General features: G+C 47.0%; 1 protein-coding gene and 1 long non-coding RNA gene across 2 annotated transcripts; both read left to right on the forward strand.

Annotated features, from left to right (window-relative positions):
* The first annotated feature begins 3,196 nt into the window (after positions 1-3,196).
* LOC138107399 (uncharacterized) lies at positions 3,197-4,547 on the forward strand. The gene is made up of 3 exons (XR_011149485.1): positions 3,197-3,437; positions 4,111-4,177; positions 4,342-4,547. It is a non-coding gene; the product is annotated as an uncharacterized lncRNA (long non-coding RNA).
* Positions 4,548-10,748: 6,201 nt separating this feature from the next.
* Positions 10,749-16,382, forward strand: RRM2 (ribonucleotide reductase regulatory subunit M2). Its single transcript, XM_069011586.1, has 10 exons — positions 10,749-10,953; positions 11,030-11,107; positions 11,587-11,724; positions 11,841-11,957; positions 12,462-12,595; positions 13,288-13,382; positions 14,184-14,317; positions 14,706-14,810; positions 14,942-15,055; positions 15,449-16,382. Exons 1-10 carry the CDS (start codon positions 10,825-10,827, stop codon positions 15,599-15,601), a joined length of 1,197 nt encoding a protein of 398 aa, XP_068867687.1. The 5' UTR covers positions 10,749-10,824; the 3' UTR covers positions 15,602-16,382.
* The last annotated feature ends 411 nt before the right edge of the window (positions 16,383-16,793 follow it).

A 16,793-nucleotide genomic window follows, 5' to 3' on the forward strand; every position in this document is an offset into this window, starting at 1 on the left:
TTATCACAAGTGAGCCTTTTAACCCTTAAATACCTGAGCCTGCTAATAAATGCATGTAGGATTGGGATTTGCACAAGGTCTGAGCTAAGGGGGATCACAAAGAAGGACTCTTCACAACATGGAGGGTAACTGTAGCAGTAGATGTCTGATTTGAGAAGAAGGAAGATATGAATTCTTCTTCTCTTTCCTTTTTTTTCCCACCAATGTTTGTTTTCTACTGTTTCCAGAAGAGCTTCCCATAAAGAGGTTATTTGAGTTTGAAACAAAGCTTCTGTTAGCTCAACAGAGAAAGCTTTCTCCCAGCTCTTGTTTAACATGGATTAGACTCAAAAGCAGACATTGGAAGGCATTTTAAGTAGAATAATAATCATCTTGAAAGGATTGTGAGTGAAAAACCCTCCACCATCCCCCTGATGAATAAATCAGCCATTTAATGCTTAATAGAGACCAGGAAGATTTTCTGGGTTAGAAACATGGGTATTTTTTCTAGCTCATTGCCTAGAGGCTAATTTGGCTTTAGGTCCAAGAAACCAAACAAAACCCCCCAACTTCACCATGGTTTTTCTTTTGCTAAACCCAAACCATCAGGAGTCTTTTTTTGTCTTACAATGCTAAATGTAAAACAACCTTATCTGGTTGTACAATGTTACAAGAAATTGAACTGGCTTGAGCTAACAGTGAGAAGCTGTCTGAAAATATGTTCATAAAACATCACTGAGGGGAGCCTGTGAAAAGGAGATAACACAGAGCAGGGAAACATTTGTACAATTTGGTGACAGCCGTCACTGTTTTCTGTTACCTCAGTAGATGGTGATTTTTATGAGCACCTCTCAAACATGACCATCTAATGTGTCACCTTTTGGAGTTATGAGCAGACCCCAGGGGTGCAGCCAGCCGTGCTTTCATCTCTGACACTACACAGTTCAAAACACAGATGGACGTGGAAATGTGCTACTGCTTCAGTCAATATCAGGCACTGGGGAAGGATGAAAACCTGACAGTGACTGTGGTGCTTGTCTGGGAAACCCACTGTTTACCACCAGGACTGATGGCACCCAGGATGTCTCTTGCCCAGCACTGTCCCTTACACACAGCCTGGATTACATCCAGGAGCTCAAAAGAGGGGATGGAGAGGGTTAACCAGTTCAGCAGCATTTCCTTTTGCATGACTCTCTCCTCCCTGCCAGGTCCTGGTCCCCTGGGAGTTAACACCACTGCTGGCTGCTTTTGTTGGGTGATTTGGCTGTGGCCACCTAGTTTTGAAGGCTGTTCCCCTCTGTGCTACTTGTAACCCCTGAGGATGCTGTGGTTGCAGCCTGGGGAGTGGCAGGAGATCGAGGATGAGACTCAGTTTGCTCCTCAGCTTTGCCAGCTGGAGAGCTGTGCCAGAGCCCCTAAGGGACCAGCTGCTGCTTCTGTGCTGGGTACAGATTCCCAGCCCATGGGACATGCCATTGCCTGGCACTTCAGGAGGTGCTCAGAAGTTTGCAGCCTGCCTCCTGCTTCCAGCATGGGTTTTGGTGTGTTGCATGCACAGGCTGAGTGCAAGCAGAGCATCACAGTGTGCCTGGTGCAGCGGGGATGCACTTCCTCCTGCATCAGCAGCAACAGGCAGGGCAGCTTTCAGGCCCTGCCTGAAATTTAGCTGGCTCAGAGGAGTTAATAGCCAGAGGGGTGGTGCTGCAGCATTTTCTCACATCTTACTTCACCACCTCTGGAAGTCAGCAATGCTTTGTTCTCAGCTCTCACCTCCACTTGCCGAGCTGTAGATTGCAGGGGGACTGCACTTCACCCACTGAAGTCTAGGCTTACACCATGAAATTATAATCAAAAGCCCCAGCTGACTCTGGAGGCTGAGTAAGAGCTGTGGAGGGAGGTGTTGATGTCTGTGCTGTGCCCCCTGAGGCCTGGACCTTGGTCAAGGCAGGCAGCCAAATGCTTATTTTGGTTAGACAGCAGGGTGGTGGTTACTCTTTACTTCATCAGGTATAATGCCCTGTTGCTAAATATGTCTGGTTTTGCTCTATTTCTGTTCAACCTCATCAGAGCAGATGATAGCTGCTCACGTCTCTCCACAATCAATGGGAGCAGAGCCAGCTTAGCCCCACTGAGAGGTAATAAACTTCTGAGCCATGGTTGCTCCTCCTGTGCTTGCCAGGCAAGCTCAATACAGCTTTCTTCTCTATTTAACAAAACTTTGCATGATTTGTGGCTGCACTCAGTTGGACTAATTTGAAAAATGAAGCAGTTGTGAGTCTGTGTTCCTCACAATCCCTGACATCTTCCCCTTTTATTAGTGGTTCTGTATGAAACCAGTGTGAGCACGTTAGGAAAAGGCGTTGGGAAAAGGTACATTTTCCTCCTGGCAACGGTGGGAGCAGGAAATGCTTGGCCAGAAGTTAAAGTGTATTTTCCCTAATCTACTGTGGGAGACAACAAGGGCCTGCTCATGGCTCTCATCTGATGATCATTTCTCTCAGCATTTAAATGTCTGTGTGAATATTTTTTTGGTGGTTAAGTAATTCCTGGTGCTGACAGGCACCTAGGAAAACAGTGATGACCTTAATTCCTTCTGCTTTCTTCCCATGGCACAACTTTCTCTGATTTTACGGTTATTGCTATAGATTATGTACAGGGTACTGAGCGGTGTTTTGTAGGAGTAGAGTGATGGAAGCAGCCCTCTAGTGCCTGTTTCTGGGTGGTGTGGCTGAAGTCTGCTCAGCTTGGCTAGCAAACTTCTTTCTTCCAGTGGCACAACTTTCTCTGGGTTTTAAGATTATTGGCCCATCATCTGGGGAAAGTGGAGGAGGTGATATGGAGAATGGAAACCTGAACATAGTGGGGGGCGAATTTAACCCAGTGCTTATCTCCACCTCTGGTATTTCCTTTGCAAAGTGTTTTGATAACTGCCAGCACAAGATAGGGAGAGTGTATTCTGCTCAGGGCAGGGCAGCTGCTGGCAGGAGCTTGGGCCATTTTAATGTTATTTCTAAATAAAAGGGCACCAGAGTGCATGCATTTCAGGAAGACCAGAAGGAAAAAGGAAAGGAGCTCTGGTCTCTTCTACTCCTGTTCCCCACCTTGTGTGTGTCTGGTCTGCTAATCTGTGTGTAAGTCTCACTCCCCTTCAGGCAGTGCCCAGAGAATGCAAAAAAGAATTGTGCCTTTGTTGGACTGGCTTACAAAGTCCAAACAGTGCAGATCCTCTGCACCCTCTCTCCTCTCCCCTGTGCAGCCTTGCTGTTCTGAGCTCTGTGCCTTTGCTCAGTACCTTTGCAGCTGAGGATCCATGAGCTCTGCAGAGAGGAGATGATAGGACAGCAGCTGTGTAGCAGTCTCATCCCTTTTCTGGACGGGGACCTTAGGAAACACTTCATGCCCAGGTTATCATGTGCCTGTGTTCCCCCTGCGTGGAGCTGGAGACATCAGGTCTCATGGTAAGGGATGTGTAGCTGGGGTGTCAGGGCTGCCGCCAGGGAAGGGATGTGTCATGCATGGGGTACTTGTTGCTTTCCAAAGCTGCTTTGAGCTGGGATCTGTGCTGAGCTGGGACAACTGGGCTCTGGATCTGGGGCAGCTGAGGAAAATCAGAATGGAAGTGACTGAGGAAAGCTGGTACTGAAAGCTCAGACATGAGTTTCAGGGCCAAGGTGGGGAGGGAGCAGGATCCCAGTGGAAAGAGAGTGCAAATTTCCTTGTCCTGAGCAATTCATGTGGCAGCACTGGAGAAAAGGGAACTTAAAGCTAACATGAAAAAATAAAGAAGAGAGGAGGACAGTCACAGGGAAGGCAACTCTTGTAGAAAATTGTATATGGATATGTAGTTCTGCAATGCAGTGTAGGCAAAGAATGGTCATATAATGCCTTGCTGTCTCCATCGGTGATTGATCTAGGATGGTTACAAAATGGAAGCTTTCCCAGTTCCTGCTAGGAAGGAAACACCAGTAGTAATTCAGCTGCAGAAATGTATCTGTTAAAAAATAAAATAATGCTTCTTTTTCCCCAAGGGCTGGTGTGGGAAAGAAGGAGGGAGTGGATCTGTTTAAGGGTTTTAAAAGGAAGGGAGCATGGAAAATGCTATATCCTTTAAAGGAATTATTTGTGTCTCAGCTTCACTGAAAATGCTAGAGGTCACTGAAGCCCCAAGAGGGAGATGTGGCAATACGTGGTGGAGCAGGTAAGAGACATGTTGTCTCCTGTTTTATAGTGTTTTTTTTTTCCTGCTGGAGTTACATGAGACCAGTGTTTTGCTGCAACAAAATATCAGTGATTGATTTATTTATTGATGTATTCAGTGTTAAAACTTTATCCTGAAGATTCTTTTTTTTCCCCTTTATTTAGCTGTGTGTGCCAACAGGCATAGCTGGGGAGAAGCTCCTGGTGTGCCCTTGAGCTTGCTGTGCAATGAAAGAACATCTTGATGGATGCCAGACAAAAGGACTAATAAAACAATATATCGTAATTCTTTTATGCTCAGCAAAACTTGACAGTAACTGCTGACTAAAATATTATGTGCCTGAATAAAACTGTCATGTGAAATCTTGAAATCATGACTGGGAATTGAGGAATCTGCCATGGGAATTGAGGAATCTGCCATGTGCCCAGGATAGCTGTTCGATGCATCATTACCCCGGTGGGAAATACCTTCTCTCTGAACCTCATGTTCTGGTGACTGTTCAAAGCTGTAAGATCTTATGCCTTTTTTCCCCACTGGCTGATTACAGCCATGCTTGGTTGGGGTGGTTACCTGGCTGCTCCCCAGCTCGCTCTCACAGCAGTGAACAGGACAGCTTCCTCCAGCATCTTGCTCCAGGGCAGGTTTGTACTCCTCTGGTGTGCCCCGGAGCTGTCTTCTGAACGGCTCCCACATTGTCAACACCCTTTCTACCCTTTGCTGATGGGACTGGGCACAGGGAGTGGGTTTGGTTTGAGATAATGACAATGCATTTAGACATCCAGACAACTCATTGGAAGGCTTGACTCAGTTGCCTAAATATGGATATTTGTGCCATTTGAGAGGCTCTGGGGGGCATAGATGTGTGGCTGGCAGGAGTGGCACAGGCGATCTGAAAGGCCCCAAGGGCTCGGTGAGGTCAGACAGGATGCTTCAGAATGTCTCAAGTACCCTCAGTGCCTGCACACCCCACCCAGGAGCAGACACCTGCCTTTGCGTGGCTGCATCTCGAGCTGAGCCCTGCTGGTGCTGCCCCATGGATCCTGTCTCACACGATGCAGGAGGGAAGCAGTCATGCTTCTGATGCCAATGGAGCAGAGGATCTGGTTTGCTCCCTTGACCATGGGTTAGCCTGGGAAGCTGCTGATGGAGCTGCTGTGAATCATCACCCAGGAGCCCCTCTCTGCAGGGCCAGTCCAGCATTTAATAAATGTGATCTTCAGTTTTCTTCCCTAGTGCATGATCCTGCATTTGCATTCATTAATGCCAAGGACAGGTTACTTTTACACATATTCACTACCCACCACATCTGCCACATAAAACTTTGCAGGCACCTCAGGACATGAGCTGGTAATGACATGCCCCTACAGTGACTTTTTAAAATCTATCAGTTAGCCCGTTTTAATCCTCTCAGCGTCATAAAGCAGTGAATCAAATGCACCCTTAAAAAGCAAGGGATTTTTTTTTATCAGCCTGACTGTACTGCCAAAAGGATAATGGATGACAATCTTTGTTTTTGTCACCCATTACACCCCTTTACATTCCCATGCAGGCCTCTGTCTCATTTAATATCAGACCTGCATCAATTTATCTAACTGTGGTTATCCCTTTGAATGCAAGTGCAACATAAACCAAATTTTCTGTGTTTTCATGGTCCCCTAAGTGCTGTGGATACCTGCCTCTCTCTAGTATCCTAATTTCCATCTTCTCTCTTTTTTTCCCCTGGTTACAATTCCCAGGGTTAATTACTGCATTCATAGATAGGCATATTCCTAACTCGTCTTTCACTTCCTTGAATGTATTTGGGATCTTTTCTACTGCTGCCTGTTTGTGCACAGGGACTGACCAGGTAAACAGTCCATTGCACCTTCTCCTATCACCATGGGGTCACTGCTAGACCCCACAATGAAATTACCATGGCAGAACAATAGGACAGAGTATGGAAGGAGCTGGCTTTTCCCAGTCCCTTCTTTAGCAAAATTGTAATTGAATCCTGACAAATACTGAACCTTTTCATGCTCTGCAGGGAAGTGTCTGGCAGATGCCACCAGAAAAACGTGGAATGATAAGTCTCCCTGTTTTCTCTGCACTGCTGGATGAGTGCAAATGTCATGGGCATCTGGAGCAGAAAAGGGCTAAAATGTTGTACTGTCCCAAAGGTGGGAGGGAGCATCCTTTCTCAGGCTTTTCATGACAATCTTGACTAGGTGGTTTCTTAGGATAGAAATACCCACATACACCAGGAAGTCTGGTAGTAGGAGGTATCCACTTTGTTGAAGACAATCTGCATTTTCCAGGGGGGGGGAAAGTCTCTGCTGGGGAAGAGAAGGTCATTGGAAGAAGATAGAGCAGGGATGGATAATACATAGGAGTTCCCCGCAGGTGAGTAAGGTTTGGGTGATAACCAAACTGCCCACTGCTGACCCAGTTAAGAAAAATGATTTGAAGTCCTGCCTTTGTCTTGTCAGTTATTGACTTTCATGATTTGAGGCTGGTTTTCTTTGGAACCATTTGGAAGTACAGGGGGGCTCCTGGCTGCCTTGCTAAGATGGCAAGGTTGTCTTCTGGACCAAGAGGGAAAGGGTGGCTTAGACCACTGTGTGTGTATGGTAGCAATGAGCAATTTCTGAGCACAGAAATGCTGCTGTGCAACAGCCCTGCTCAACATAATCAACACAGCCTGCCCAGAAATGAGGGACCTGGGGCTGCATCCTCCAACAGACAGTTTTCGGATGAGTAAGTGCTGAGGAATGTAACCCTCAGGAAAGTTCACTGCTCTGTGGTAACTGACAGGCTGCTAGAGCAGGACTTGTAGTTGTCCATGTGTGGCAAGAGATCAGCCGCTGTCTCCATGACCAGAACAGAGACAAAACCTGCTTGAGGCAAGTCAGTGGTGAGCCAAAAGGCTGGAGCCATTGCATTCTGCTGCTGCAGGAAACAAGGAGGTGGTGCTACCAGCCAGGAAAAGTGACAACCTTCTTGAACATAGGTATGAATGCAGTGTTGGGCCTTGCTATTCCAGCTCCACAGCGTGCTCAGAGATCCTGAGGAAGGCACCAGAATCAGTGCTGCTTGTGTATTACTCACTGCCGATGGCCAGCAAGTGCAGCTACTTGGAAAGCTTAATTTTTCCAGCTCTTGAAAGCCTTTTAATGCTGCATCATCTACCTGGCACTTGTGGGACTATGTCTGCAGCACTGTGCCCATGAACAGCAAAGAAACAACATGTCCCATTATACCATTAAAACGCCATATGTGGTCATATATTATCTGCAGACTTTGTCCTGAGAGTTGTAAATGTTGAGTAAGGACCTTGAATAGGCAAGAGCTATGGTTTTAAAAAAATTCAAGACACTGGGGATGTTAACCCTGTGAGGACTTTGCTTTCCAACAGCTTGTTATCTTCAAAGAGGCTGATTGTCAGGTAAGCAGGTGGCTAATGATGGTGCTACAAATGAATGGGCTGCATTGGCAAATGTGATACCCAGCCAGAATCATGCTATTGAAGACTTGTTTTGTTCTGCTCTAGATTTCTCAGTGAAACAGCCTGTTGAAGTGCCTTGGCCCTGCAGTTAAGTTTCTTGCAGTTGTAAATCCTAGAGTTAGTGGAGGGTGACCACCTCTAAACAGGTAGACAGCTATTGGGGGAAATCATTCAAATTTTTTAAGTTTTGGTCTGAGTCCTTATGGTTCAGATCGGTTCTGGAGGGATGTGGAACATTCTTCTCCTCAGCACAGCTGGGTGAGGAAATGCTGAGGCCTACCTCCAAACCTGCTGGAGAAAGTGGAGGCCATTGAGACCACTGCCTACCATCTTGGAGGTGTTGGCTGATGGCCTCACCTGCTCACCTACCCTACCTCAGCTTGTATTTAGAGTTCTTAGATTCCTTTGTGCTGCACATGGAACTCAGACCAAAGCAGGGGCCCTCGAGCATGGTGCTCTATACAAATATCAACCTTTCCAGACTGAGCAGTGCGTTAGGATTTCAGGATGGATGAATGTGGCTGGTTGAGACCATGCAAACAAATCAGGAGAAAACCATCAGCAAACACTGAGTCCTCAGCTAGTGATGAGTCAGTTCTCCTCACTGACTTTCATCAGACCAGCTGCCGCAGTGGTGGGAGGCAGTCAGCAACCTGTCTATCTGTTCTGTAGGCAATCTGCGTTAGAATGTAAGAAAACCAATCCTCTGAGTAAGGAGAACCCTGTCCTGAGCGTTACCAGCAGGTCAGTGAGCTGAGAGCCATGGCAGTAGCCATCCTGAGGAAGCAGACGTGTGATGGGGATGTGAGGCCTGGGGGCTGTAAGCTGTGTCTGGTGGGACGGGGCTTTGCCGTGCTGGCACTGAGTGTGCCACAACAGCACTGGCTGGGACAGAGGCTGTTGCTGAGCTCCACATGCAGCTGATGAGAATGTCAGGGCCTGGGTGGAGCTGGGTGCTGGGACCCCAGTGTGGGGGCCTGGGGGGCACCTGTGTGAACAGGGTGGTTACACAACACCCCACACCTGCCTCACCCAGACGCCCCAGGCTGCTCTTACTTCCACCTTTCTGAGTGTCTGGATTCCTGCAAACAAAGAAGTCGAGAAACCAGTACAAGTCTGGGGCTGTTTTTTTTTAAACACACAGTACTCAGAACTAGTGGCCAGAAGCCATAAGGGCAGAGCATTCTTTCACACACCCAAAGAGAGGGCAGGAGCTAGCTGACATCCCTGGTGTGATGCTGAGCACTTCAGAGCAAGGCAACAGCCTACTGCCCCCAACCCAGCTCTGCCAAAGAAGGTGCTGTGAAAATGCCCATCCCAAAATGCAGTTGCATCATGGAGAAGGATGTACACGAAGGAGGAACAAATGCAGTTGGGTGAAACTGCTGTAATCAGAAAATTCAGCATGGACACTCATTTCTAAATACCATGTCGTGGCAGCTCCAGCAGCACAGAGTTGCAATACACTTCCTCACAGACTCTCTCTGTGCTCTCCCTGGCACTTTTCTCTCCTTACAGAGCCATCATCCTCAGGACAGGGCTTTGATGTCCTGCCATGGGCTTCTGAGAACAGGAGCTGGACTGCAGAGATAGCACAGCTGTTGCATTGTGACAGACCTTGGCCCAGGGCTTGTGGTGGCTTTGGGGTTCTTTATTGGGGTGGGAGGGTGAATGAGTTTGGGTGGGAGGGGGAGGGTGCTGCTCTAGCTCTCTGCCAACTCTCCCAGCAGCTGTAGAGGTGGCAGGAGATAATAGGGTGTTACATGGACACTTGTAAGCCTTTTGAGAGATGCCTGGTACTCCTGCCTCTGGGACCAGCTTCCTGGGACAGAGTAGGAATGTGTTTGTGCTTGTCCAGGCTGCCTACTAGGATGGGGTTTTGTGGTGCTCCCTCTCCTGGGATGGAGATGTATATTTAAATTTGTATATTGGGATGCATATTTAGCACAGAAAGTCGCACAGAACATCTGGGTGGGTGTCTGCACCAGTCCGATGTCCTAAAGGACCAAGAAAAACCACAGGCCTAATGTCTCTGTTGGCCATTTCTGATAACATCCCAGCTGAGGAGAGCTCAGAGCTAAATTTGTGACTTTGACACTGACCTGCTAAAATGAATAACCAGTTTGAATTTACAGTGTCAGAGGTGGTGCTGGAGGGGAGTACTTTTGTTTTTCTTCCAAATCCAGTGAATTTAACGTAGTACCATTATATAGTTGTGCTACTCTCCTGCTCTACCTGCCTCTTCTCCAGCCAAGCACAATGCAGTGCTGGGCCATGTAACTCATTGTCCCTGAGAACACGCTCAGGTGACAGGGACCAGTCCAGGCCATTCTGCATCCTGTGTGACTGAAGAGCGTCCAAGTCTCATGGAGCTCCTGGTTTCATTAAAACTGCTTAACAGAAAACATCTTAGCTGGCAGAAGCAGTTCCCTTGTGGAGTTGGATGAGGAGAACGATATTGCAATTTAATTAATAAAAAATAAATGCTGACTTTTAAAAATTATGAATATTCACCTCTTCTTGATACCTGTGTTCTTCTTTTATTGTGCTATTTCTTTAAAACACGTGAAACTGGGTGGCACACAGAGCCGGTTTTTCCAGGAAGCCAATTTCTGCCTCCAAATACAGGAATGTGGAATCTCTATCCAAATTCAGAGATCAGTGTTGAAAGTGAAAATGACTGAGTAAGCAGGAGGGACCAGAAAAGGGGAAATCCAGGCAAAGTGGCATTTCCAGATCTGTACCCCAAGCCCAGGCTACGTTCTCATATCCAGAAAAGAGTTTTGGACTTTTGCATCGCAGCCGGATCTTTCCCAAACAGGCGCAAGATGCAGGTCCGGCACTCGGAGCTCTCCGCGCAGGAGCGGGGCCGGGACCCGCCGCGCTCTCCCGCCTTGTCCGCGCGCCGCTGGCGCCAACGCGAGGGGCGGGTCTCTCCCTCCCGCCGCCGCCGCCACAATGGGAGGCGGGGCCCGCCCGCGGCACCAGCCAATGGGAGCGCGGGGGCGGGCGGCGCTGGGCGTGGCCAGGGCTGTGAGTGGCCAGCCGGCCGTTCTGGCGCCAACTTCGAAGGGGATATAAAGGGCCGGCGCGGGACTGCTCATTTCCTGCCGCTCATCCCACCGCTGCCACTGCTCCCGCTGCTGCCGCCGCTGCTGCTTCAACCATGCTGTCCGCCCGCGTCCCGCTCGCTGCCCGCCACGACCAGCCCCGGGTTTCGCCCAAGAAGAGCCAGTCTCCTATGAAGAGCTTGTCGCCCATGAAAGGTCTGGCGCTGAGCGACAAGGAGAACACGGTGAGCGCCCGCCCGCCCTCCCACCCCCCGCCCGGCAGCGCTGCAGCGCGCTCACCTTGCCCCTCTCTCCCCGCAGCCCCCCGCGCTCAGCAGCGCCCGTGTCCTGGCCAGTAAGACAGCCCGTAAGATCTTCCAGGAGGGCAACGAGAATCCGGTGAGTGCAGAACTCCCGGGCACCGAGCCCGCCCCTGTCCTGTTCCCCGGAGGCTCCGGCAGTCCCTGCTCCGCTCTTCTCTCCCCATCGGTGGTCTCTCCTTTCTGCCCCCGACCGAGCCCGCTGGTCCCCTCCGGGCACTGCGCCACAACCCCCCCGCTCCAGCCCCCTCCTTCATGGGGGGGAAGGGGGAGTTGTCTCTCCATCCTCCCGGGCCCTTCTCCCTTGGGGGGGTGGTCTTTCCATTCTCCCGGAACCTTCTCCCTCAAGGGGGGTCTCCCCACCCTCCCGGAACCTTCTCCCTCAAGGGGGGTCTCTCCGCCCTGCCCAGTCCCTCTCCCTCGGGGAGGTGTTTCCGTCTCCCGGCCCCACTCCCTTTCGGGGGTCTGCCCGAGCTGCCGCCCCTCAGTTTCCCTCCAAAGGCCGGCACCGCCTCAGCCGCCCCGAGCCCAGCCCGAGCCCCTCTCCCGCCATTCCAGGTGCCGCGGGGCATGGAGGAGGAGGAGGAGCCGCTGCTGCGGGAGAACCCCCGCCGGTTCGTCATCTTCCCTATCCAGTACCACGACATCTGGCAGATGTACAAGAAGGCCGAGGCCTCCTTCTGGACGGCGGAGGAGGTGAGGGGTGGGCGGCCATGGCCGCAGCTCTGGGGCGGGGCCCGGGGCGGCCCCGGTGCTCAGGGACGGGCCTCCCACTGGAGCACCCGTTTCTTATTTGTCCTGCAATGTTTTAGGTGGACCTTTCCAAAGACCTCCAGCACTGGGAGTCCCTGAAGCCTGAGGAGAAGTATTTCATTTCTCATGTCCTTGCCTTCTTTGCTGCCAGCGATGGCATTGTCAACGAAAACTTAGTGAGTGTGTAGAAAATCCTGACAGAAATACCACTTTGGGCAGATAACTCACATGTTTGACATGCTTGCTGTGGCTGATCCAGCTGGCTTGCTGGATGATGGAATGTTACAGCATTACAACGTGTAGTGCCGTCCTGTGTTAATAAAAAAATTGGGGTCGGTTTTGTAATCCCCAAATTTGCCCAATCCCCATGGGGCACTGAGTGCTGCCCTACAGTAACATATGAATGTTTCAGAGCCCCTGTTCTGCTTCTACCCTCTATGCTCTTCTCCCTAATGGGGGATAAATAAAACTAAGAAGTTTTCCCCTTTCCCATGGGACCAAAGAAAACCTCACGACTTGAAACTGTGAGGGCCTACAGCTGTGCATATTGCTGTTAGTAATCCACATGTCTAGAATTAATCTGAAGATGATTCTGTGGGCTGATCAATAACTGGTCTATATGGCATTAATCCCTCTAACCTACAAAAATACTTTTGCAAATGCTTATTTATTTCCTCTAGGTGGAGCGGTTCAGTCAAGAAGTACAAATCACAGAAGCTCGTTGTTTCTATGGCTTCCAGATTGCCATGGAAAATATACATTCAGAAATGTACAGCCTTCTTATTGACACCTACATTAAGGATTCTAAAGAGAGGTTTGTATTGCTTGATGATGAAAAGTTCAGAACTCAGTAAATATTCAGAACTTAACTAATGCATGTCTCTTATTCTCTGACTTTCAGGCTAATTTTAGGATGCAAATTAGACTTATATAAAATGCCACTGCTGCTTAAGAGCAATTTAACTTCACAATATCTTTTTTTCTCTGAGGTGTAAGACCTTGCTTATATTAAGAGGGAAACTGAAATCATTCAGTACTGAAATAAAGAAATTACACAATGTAGAAGATGGAGCAGTCAAATAAGGGGAGTATATTAAGTTTTACAGTGAGTTTTACTGCTACTTAGAAAGCTTGCTGTGTCATTTTGACTCTGAGATGCTAAATTCCAGCAAGAGCTGCTTACATGAGAGGTCTGGTGCCTTCATACTGTAAAGTGGAGCCTGGTTAATCTGTAGTTTTGAAAGCCTTGTTCAACTACCACACTTGGTGAAACAGTTTTCCCCTTGCTATTGTCATGGGAATTTATGTGAACTGGTGTTGATGTGGTGGGTAGGTGAAGAAAAGGTAGTTGGTTGGAACAAATAGAGCTAGGTTGGTGCCAGGTGAGTGGGGGAAGGAGAATTACAGGCATGAAGGTGCAGAGCATGTTTAAGTGATCAAGACTGTTTATGGCAGTGAATCCTTGTTGTGCTGAGATCTGATCCTAATGAGTTTTATTTTTCTCAGGGAATTTCTTTTCAATGCTATTGAAACGTTACCATGTGTTAAAAAGAAGGCAGACTGGGCCATGTGCTGGATTGGGGACAAGAAAGCAACATATGGTGAGTACAGCTATTGGAAGCAAAGTGAAATTCCTTCCCTAAAGATGGAAGGAACCACCATTTCTCCAGACTTCACAGTTAACAGGGATTATTGCTGTCACAGAGTACATGCTCTCCAGTATAAGACACTGCTATAATCCTGAACATGAAGAAAATAGTTTTCATCTTCAAATGAGCTACTGACAGGAAATCTTTGTAAGATTGCTGACATTGTGAATAATGTCATGTGGCAATCATCATATACCTGACTATATGATCAAACTGTAAATTGCTGCCACATGTCAGGACATGTTACAGCCATCTTTAGCCATCAAACATGTCTGGTTGGAGGCTGTAGCTCCTCTGCCCTGGTCATGCCTCATGTCTTGCTTCAAAGGTGAGATGATGAGATGGTACAGATCGTTATTTCACTAGTATTGAAGCATTTTTCATGGCCAAAGATTAGCAGACACTGACTTAAATCAGCTGCCAAAATGACTGCTCTTTTTAGTGAGCTATCTGAAAAAGGATAATGTTGGGGGTTGACCCAGGGGGAAGGAGCCTTGGCTTCAGCTACTTAGTAGCTATAGCTAGTCTGATTAGTTCCTACTTCTTCTCATGCTTGTTTTGTTTAATGATCAGAAATCTTTAATAAGTTATAAGTACAGGCCATAGTCCTTAAAACTTATTAGGCAAAAAACACTTAGGCAAAAACAACTTCATTTGCTTTGCAGGATGCAGTTCACTGATCTATTTGCAATTTCTGTGTATCCATCCTGCTAAGCGTTCTGGGTAACGTTACTATCAATCTTCTCTTAACAGGAGAACGTGTAGTAGCCTTTGCAGCCGTGGAAGGAATCTTCTTTTCTGGCTCCTTTGCATCAATTTTTTGGCTGAAGAAAAGAGGATTAATGCCTGGACTCACTTTTTCTAATGAACTCATCAGTAGAGATGAGGTATGAGTCAAATTCTAGCAGTTAAGATGGTAATGTGCCACAGTAGCTCAAAGTAATGATACTCAATTGGAGCCTATATTTTAAAACAGGAGTATATTTAGAAACAGGCAGACTATAAAGCTCACCAAAGTGAGTAAACATGTGTCATTGTGGATCTTGCAGCAGTGCATGAATGAACTTAAGCATTTTACTTTTCTAAAGTAGTTGGAGGGTTCTCACCAATGCTCACAGCTGCTGTGCCTTGCACTGGCAGAACTTGTTTGTGATGCCTTCTGGTGAGGCAGAAAGTTGTCTGTAGGGGAACAGTAATGTGGCAAAGGTGATGCCACTTACTCTGTGCTCTTCTAAATCAGTGTTCCTGAAATAATTTTCTGAAACTTCTTTCTAGGGTTTGCACTGTGATTTTGCCTGCCTCATGTTCAAGCACTTGATACACAAACCATCAGAGGAGAGAGTAAAGGAAATCATCATGAATGCTGTTCTCATAGAACAGGTAACTGTCTGCCCCTTGTTGAGGAACTTCATAGCAATCAAACAAAGCTGGGGAGCTGTTGGGCATAAAATTAACCTAGATGATAGAGAGTGAAGACCAGTTTCTGTACATAAAATGCTTGTTATCTGCAGGAATTCTTGACAGAGGCACTGCCTGTAAAGCTGATTGGCATGAACTGCACTTTAATGAAACAGTACATCGAGTTTGTGGCAGACCGGCTTATGTTGGAACTGGGATTTAACAAGGTAATGCTCTAATACACTGAATATTTCATGGGGGAAAGATAATGTTAAGTTTAATTTCCTTCAGAAATCCAAATCCTAAATTGGCTGCAGCAATATTGTTTTAACTTGTAAAATGATTTAGCAGTCCTGCTGCTACATCCTGTTTGAAGACCCACAGAAGAAAAGCCAAAAGGATGCTATGGAAAAAGCTATATTAGTAGTTGTGCTTGTGTTTACTGCAGCTAAAAGAAGACAGGAAAAAATAGGGTAACGGCTTGGGGCAGAGATTTTTTGTTCACTACATAGTAAGCCTGCTGATGCTGCCATTAGACTCCTTCCAACTGATCTCTAATGCTCTTGCATACTCAAAATGTGAGCACGTGCAGTGACTGTAGAATTGCCTGTGTATTTCAGATATACAAAGCAGAGAATCCTTTTGACTTCATGGAAAACATCTCTCTGGAAGGCAAGACAAATTTCTTTGAGAAGCGAGTAGGTGAATATCAGAGGATGGGAGTCATGTCAAAGCCCACAGACAACTCTTTCACCCTGGATGCGGAATTTTAAGTGACCTGGGACCCATGTGCATTAATGTGCATCCTGCCCTGTTTACAGGGAAACCCTCAATGTGCTGAGTCACAGTGTGACTCGGTTCCTGTACTGAAATCCCACTCTTGTAAAGTGTGGTGATATTGGTGTACTTTAGAGGGCTGGTGTAGCTCCAGCAGTAAAACCCTTTTTAATTAGACTTGGCCAATGGCGTTAATGCATAGAATGCTTAGGTGTATCTTACAATACATGCTACTCCACTCCATGAAAGATACAGGTACTTCCTTCTGCAAGATGGGAGGTTGTGGGCACTGACCCCTGGCTTCTGTTCTCACCATAAACAGGAACAGCTGAGAAATTCCAGTTGTAAAATTGTTGAATAGCCTGTAGAAAACTCTGGAGGCAACTGCATGATGACCTCACTGCTTTCTTAGCAGGTTTTAAGTTTACCATTTTTACTATTTTAAGTTTGTACATAAACCTGGCACTTTATGTTTAAAATAAACAACTGTCTTGTAATATTCAACAATAGTAAAATGCACGTCAAAATCTTTTGCAGCCTAACCTTTTACGACTTGTACTTCTTTCTGGGTATGTAATTTAAAAATTGTGCCGTGAATTAAACTATTTGTCTTGAAATATATTAAAGAACAGGAAGAAACTTGGTATGGAAGGTAAAGAACTAAATTGGGTATTCTGGGTACTGAAAAATAAGATGCAATTGGCTTCTGGACTTGATTGCTTTTTCTCTATTACCTGGGAACAGTATTTCATGTAATAAAGAGCTGGTTGGACTCTGCTGTGCTGGTTTCAGTGCTCCAGTGGCAAAGCCGTGTGCTGATTTCTGTTTAAATCACAGTTTTTCTGAGGACATGCAAGTTCTTCAGGAAATAGCTGCTTACCCATGTGGTTGGTAGATGTCTAGTGAAATTGTTGTGCTTAGCTCTGACTTTCAGATGGACTGCACTAAACAGATGATGTTTCAGGGTAAATTCAGCTAATTCAGAGTGGGGCAGTATTCTGAGCTTCTGCATCATGCAGTTAAGTCTTGGTTGTAATACATAACAGTAGTGAAAACAATGCATACACTACAACATGGTTATTCTACACTAAACAGAGCAGTAAAAATGACTATGCTTTATATAACTGGTGTAAGGTGTGTGGTCTGTGAAGGAGCCTGGACGTGATCTGCAGTGAGGTGAAATGACAG

The sequence above is a fragment of the Aphelocoma coerulescens genome, chromosome 3, assembly GCF_041296385.1.
Source record: "Aphelocoma coerulescens isolate FSJ_1873_10779 chromosome 3, UR_Acoe_1.0, whole genome shotgun sequence".
Taxonomy (NCBI): Eukaryota; Metazoa; Chordata; class Aves; order Passeriformes; family Corvidae; genus Aphelocoma; species Aphelocoma coerulescens.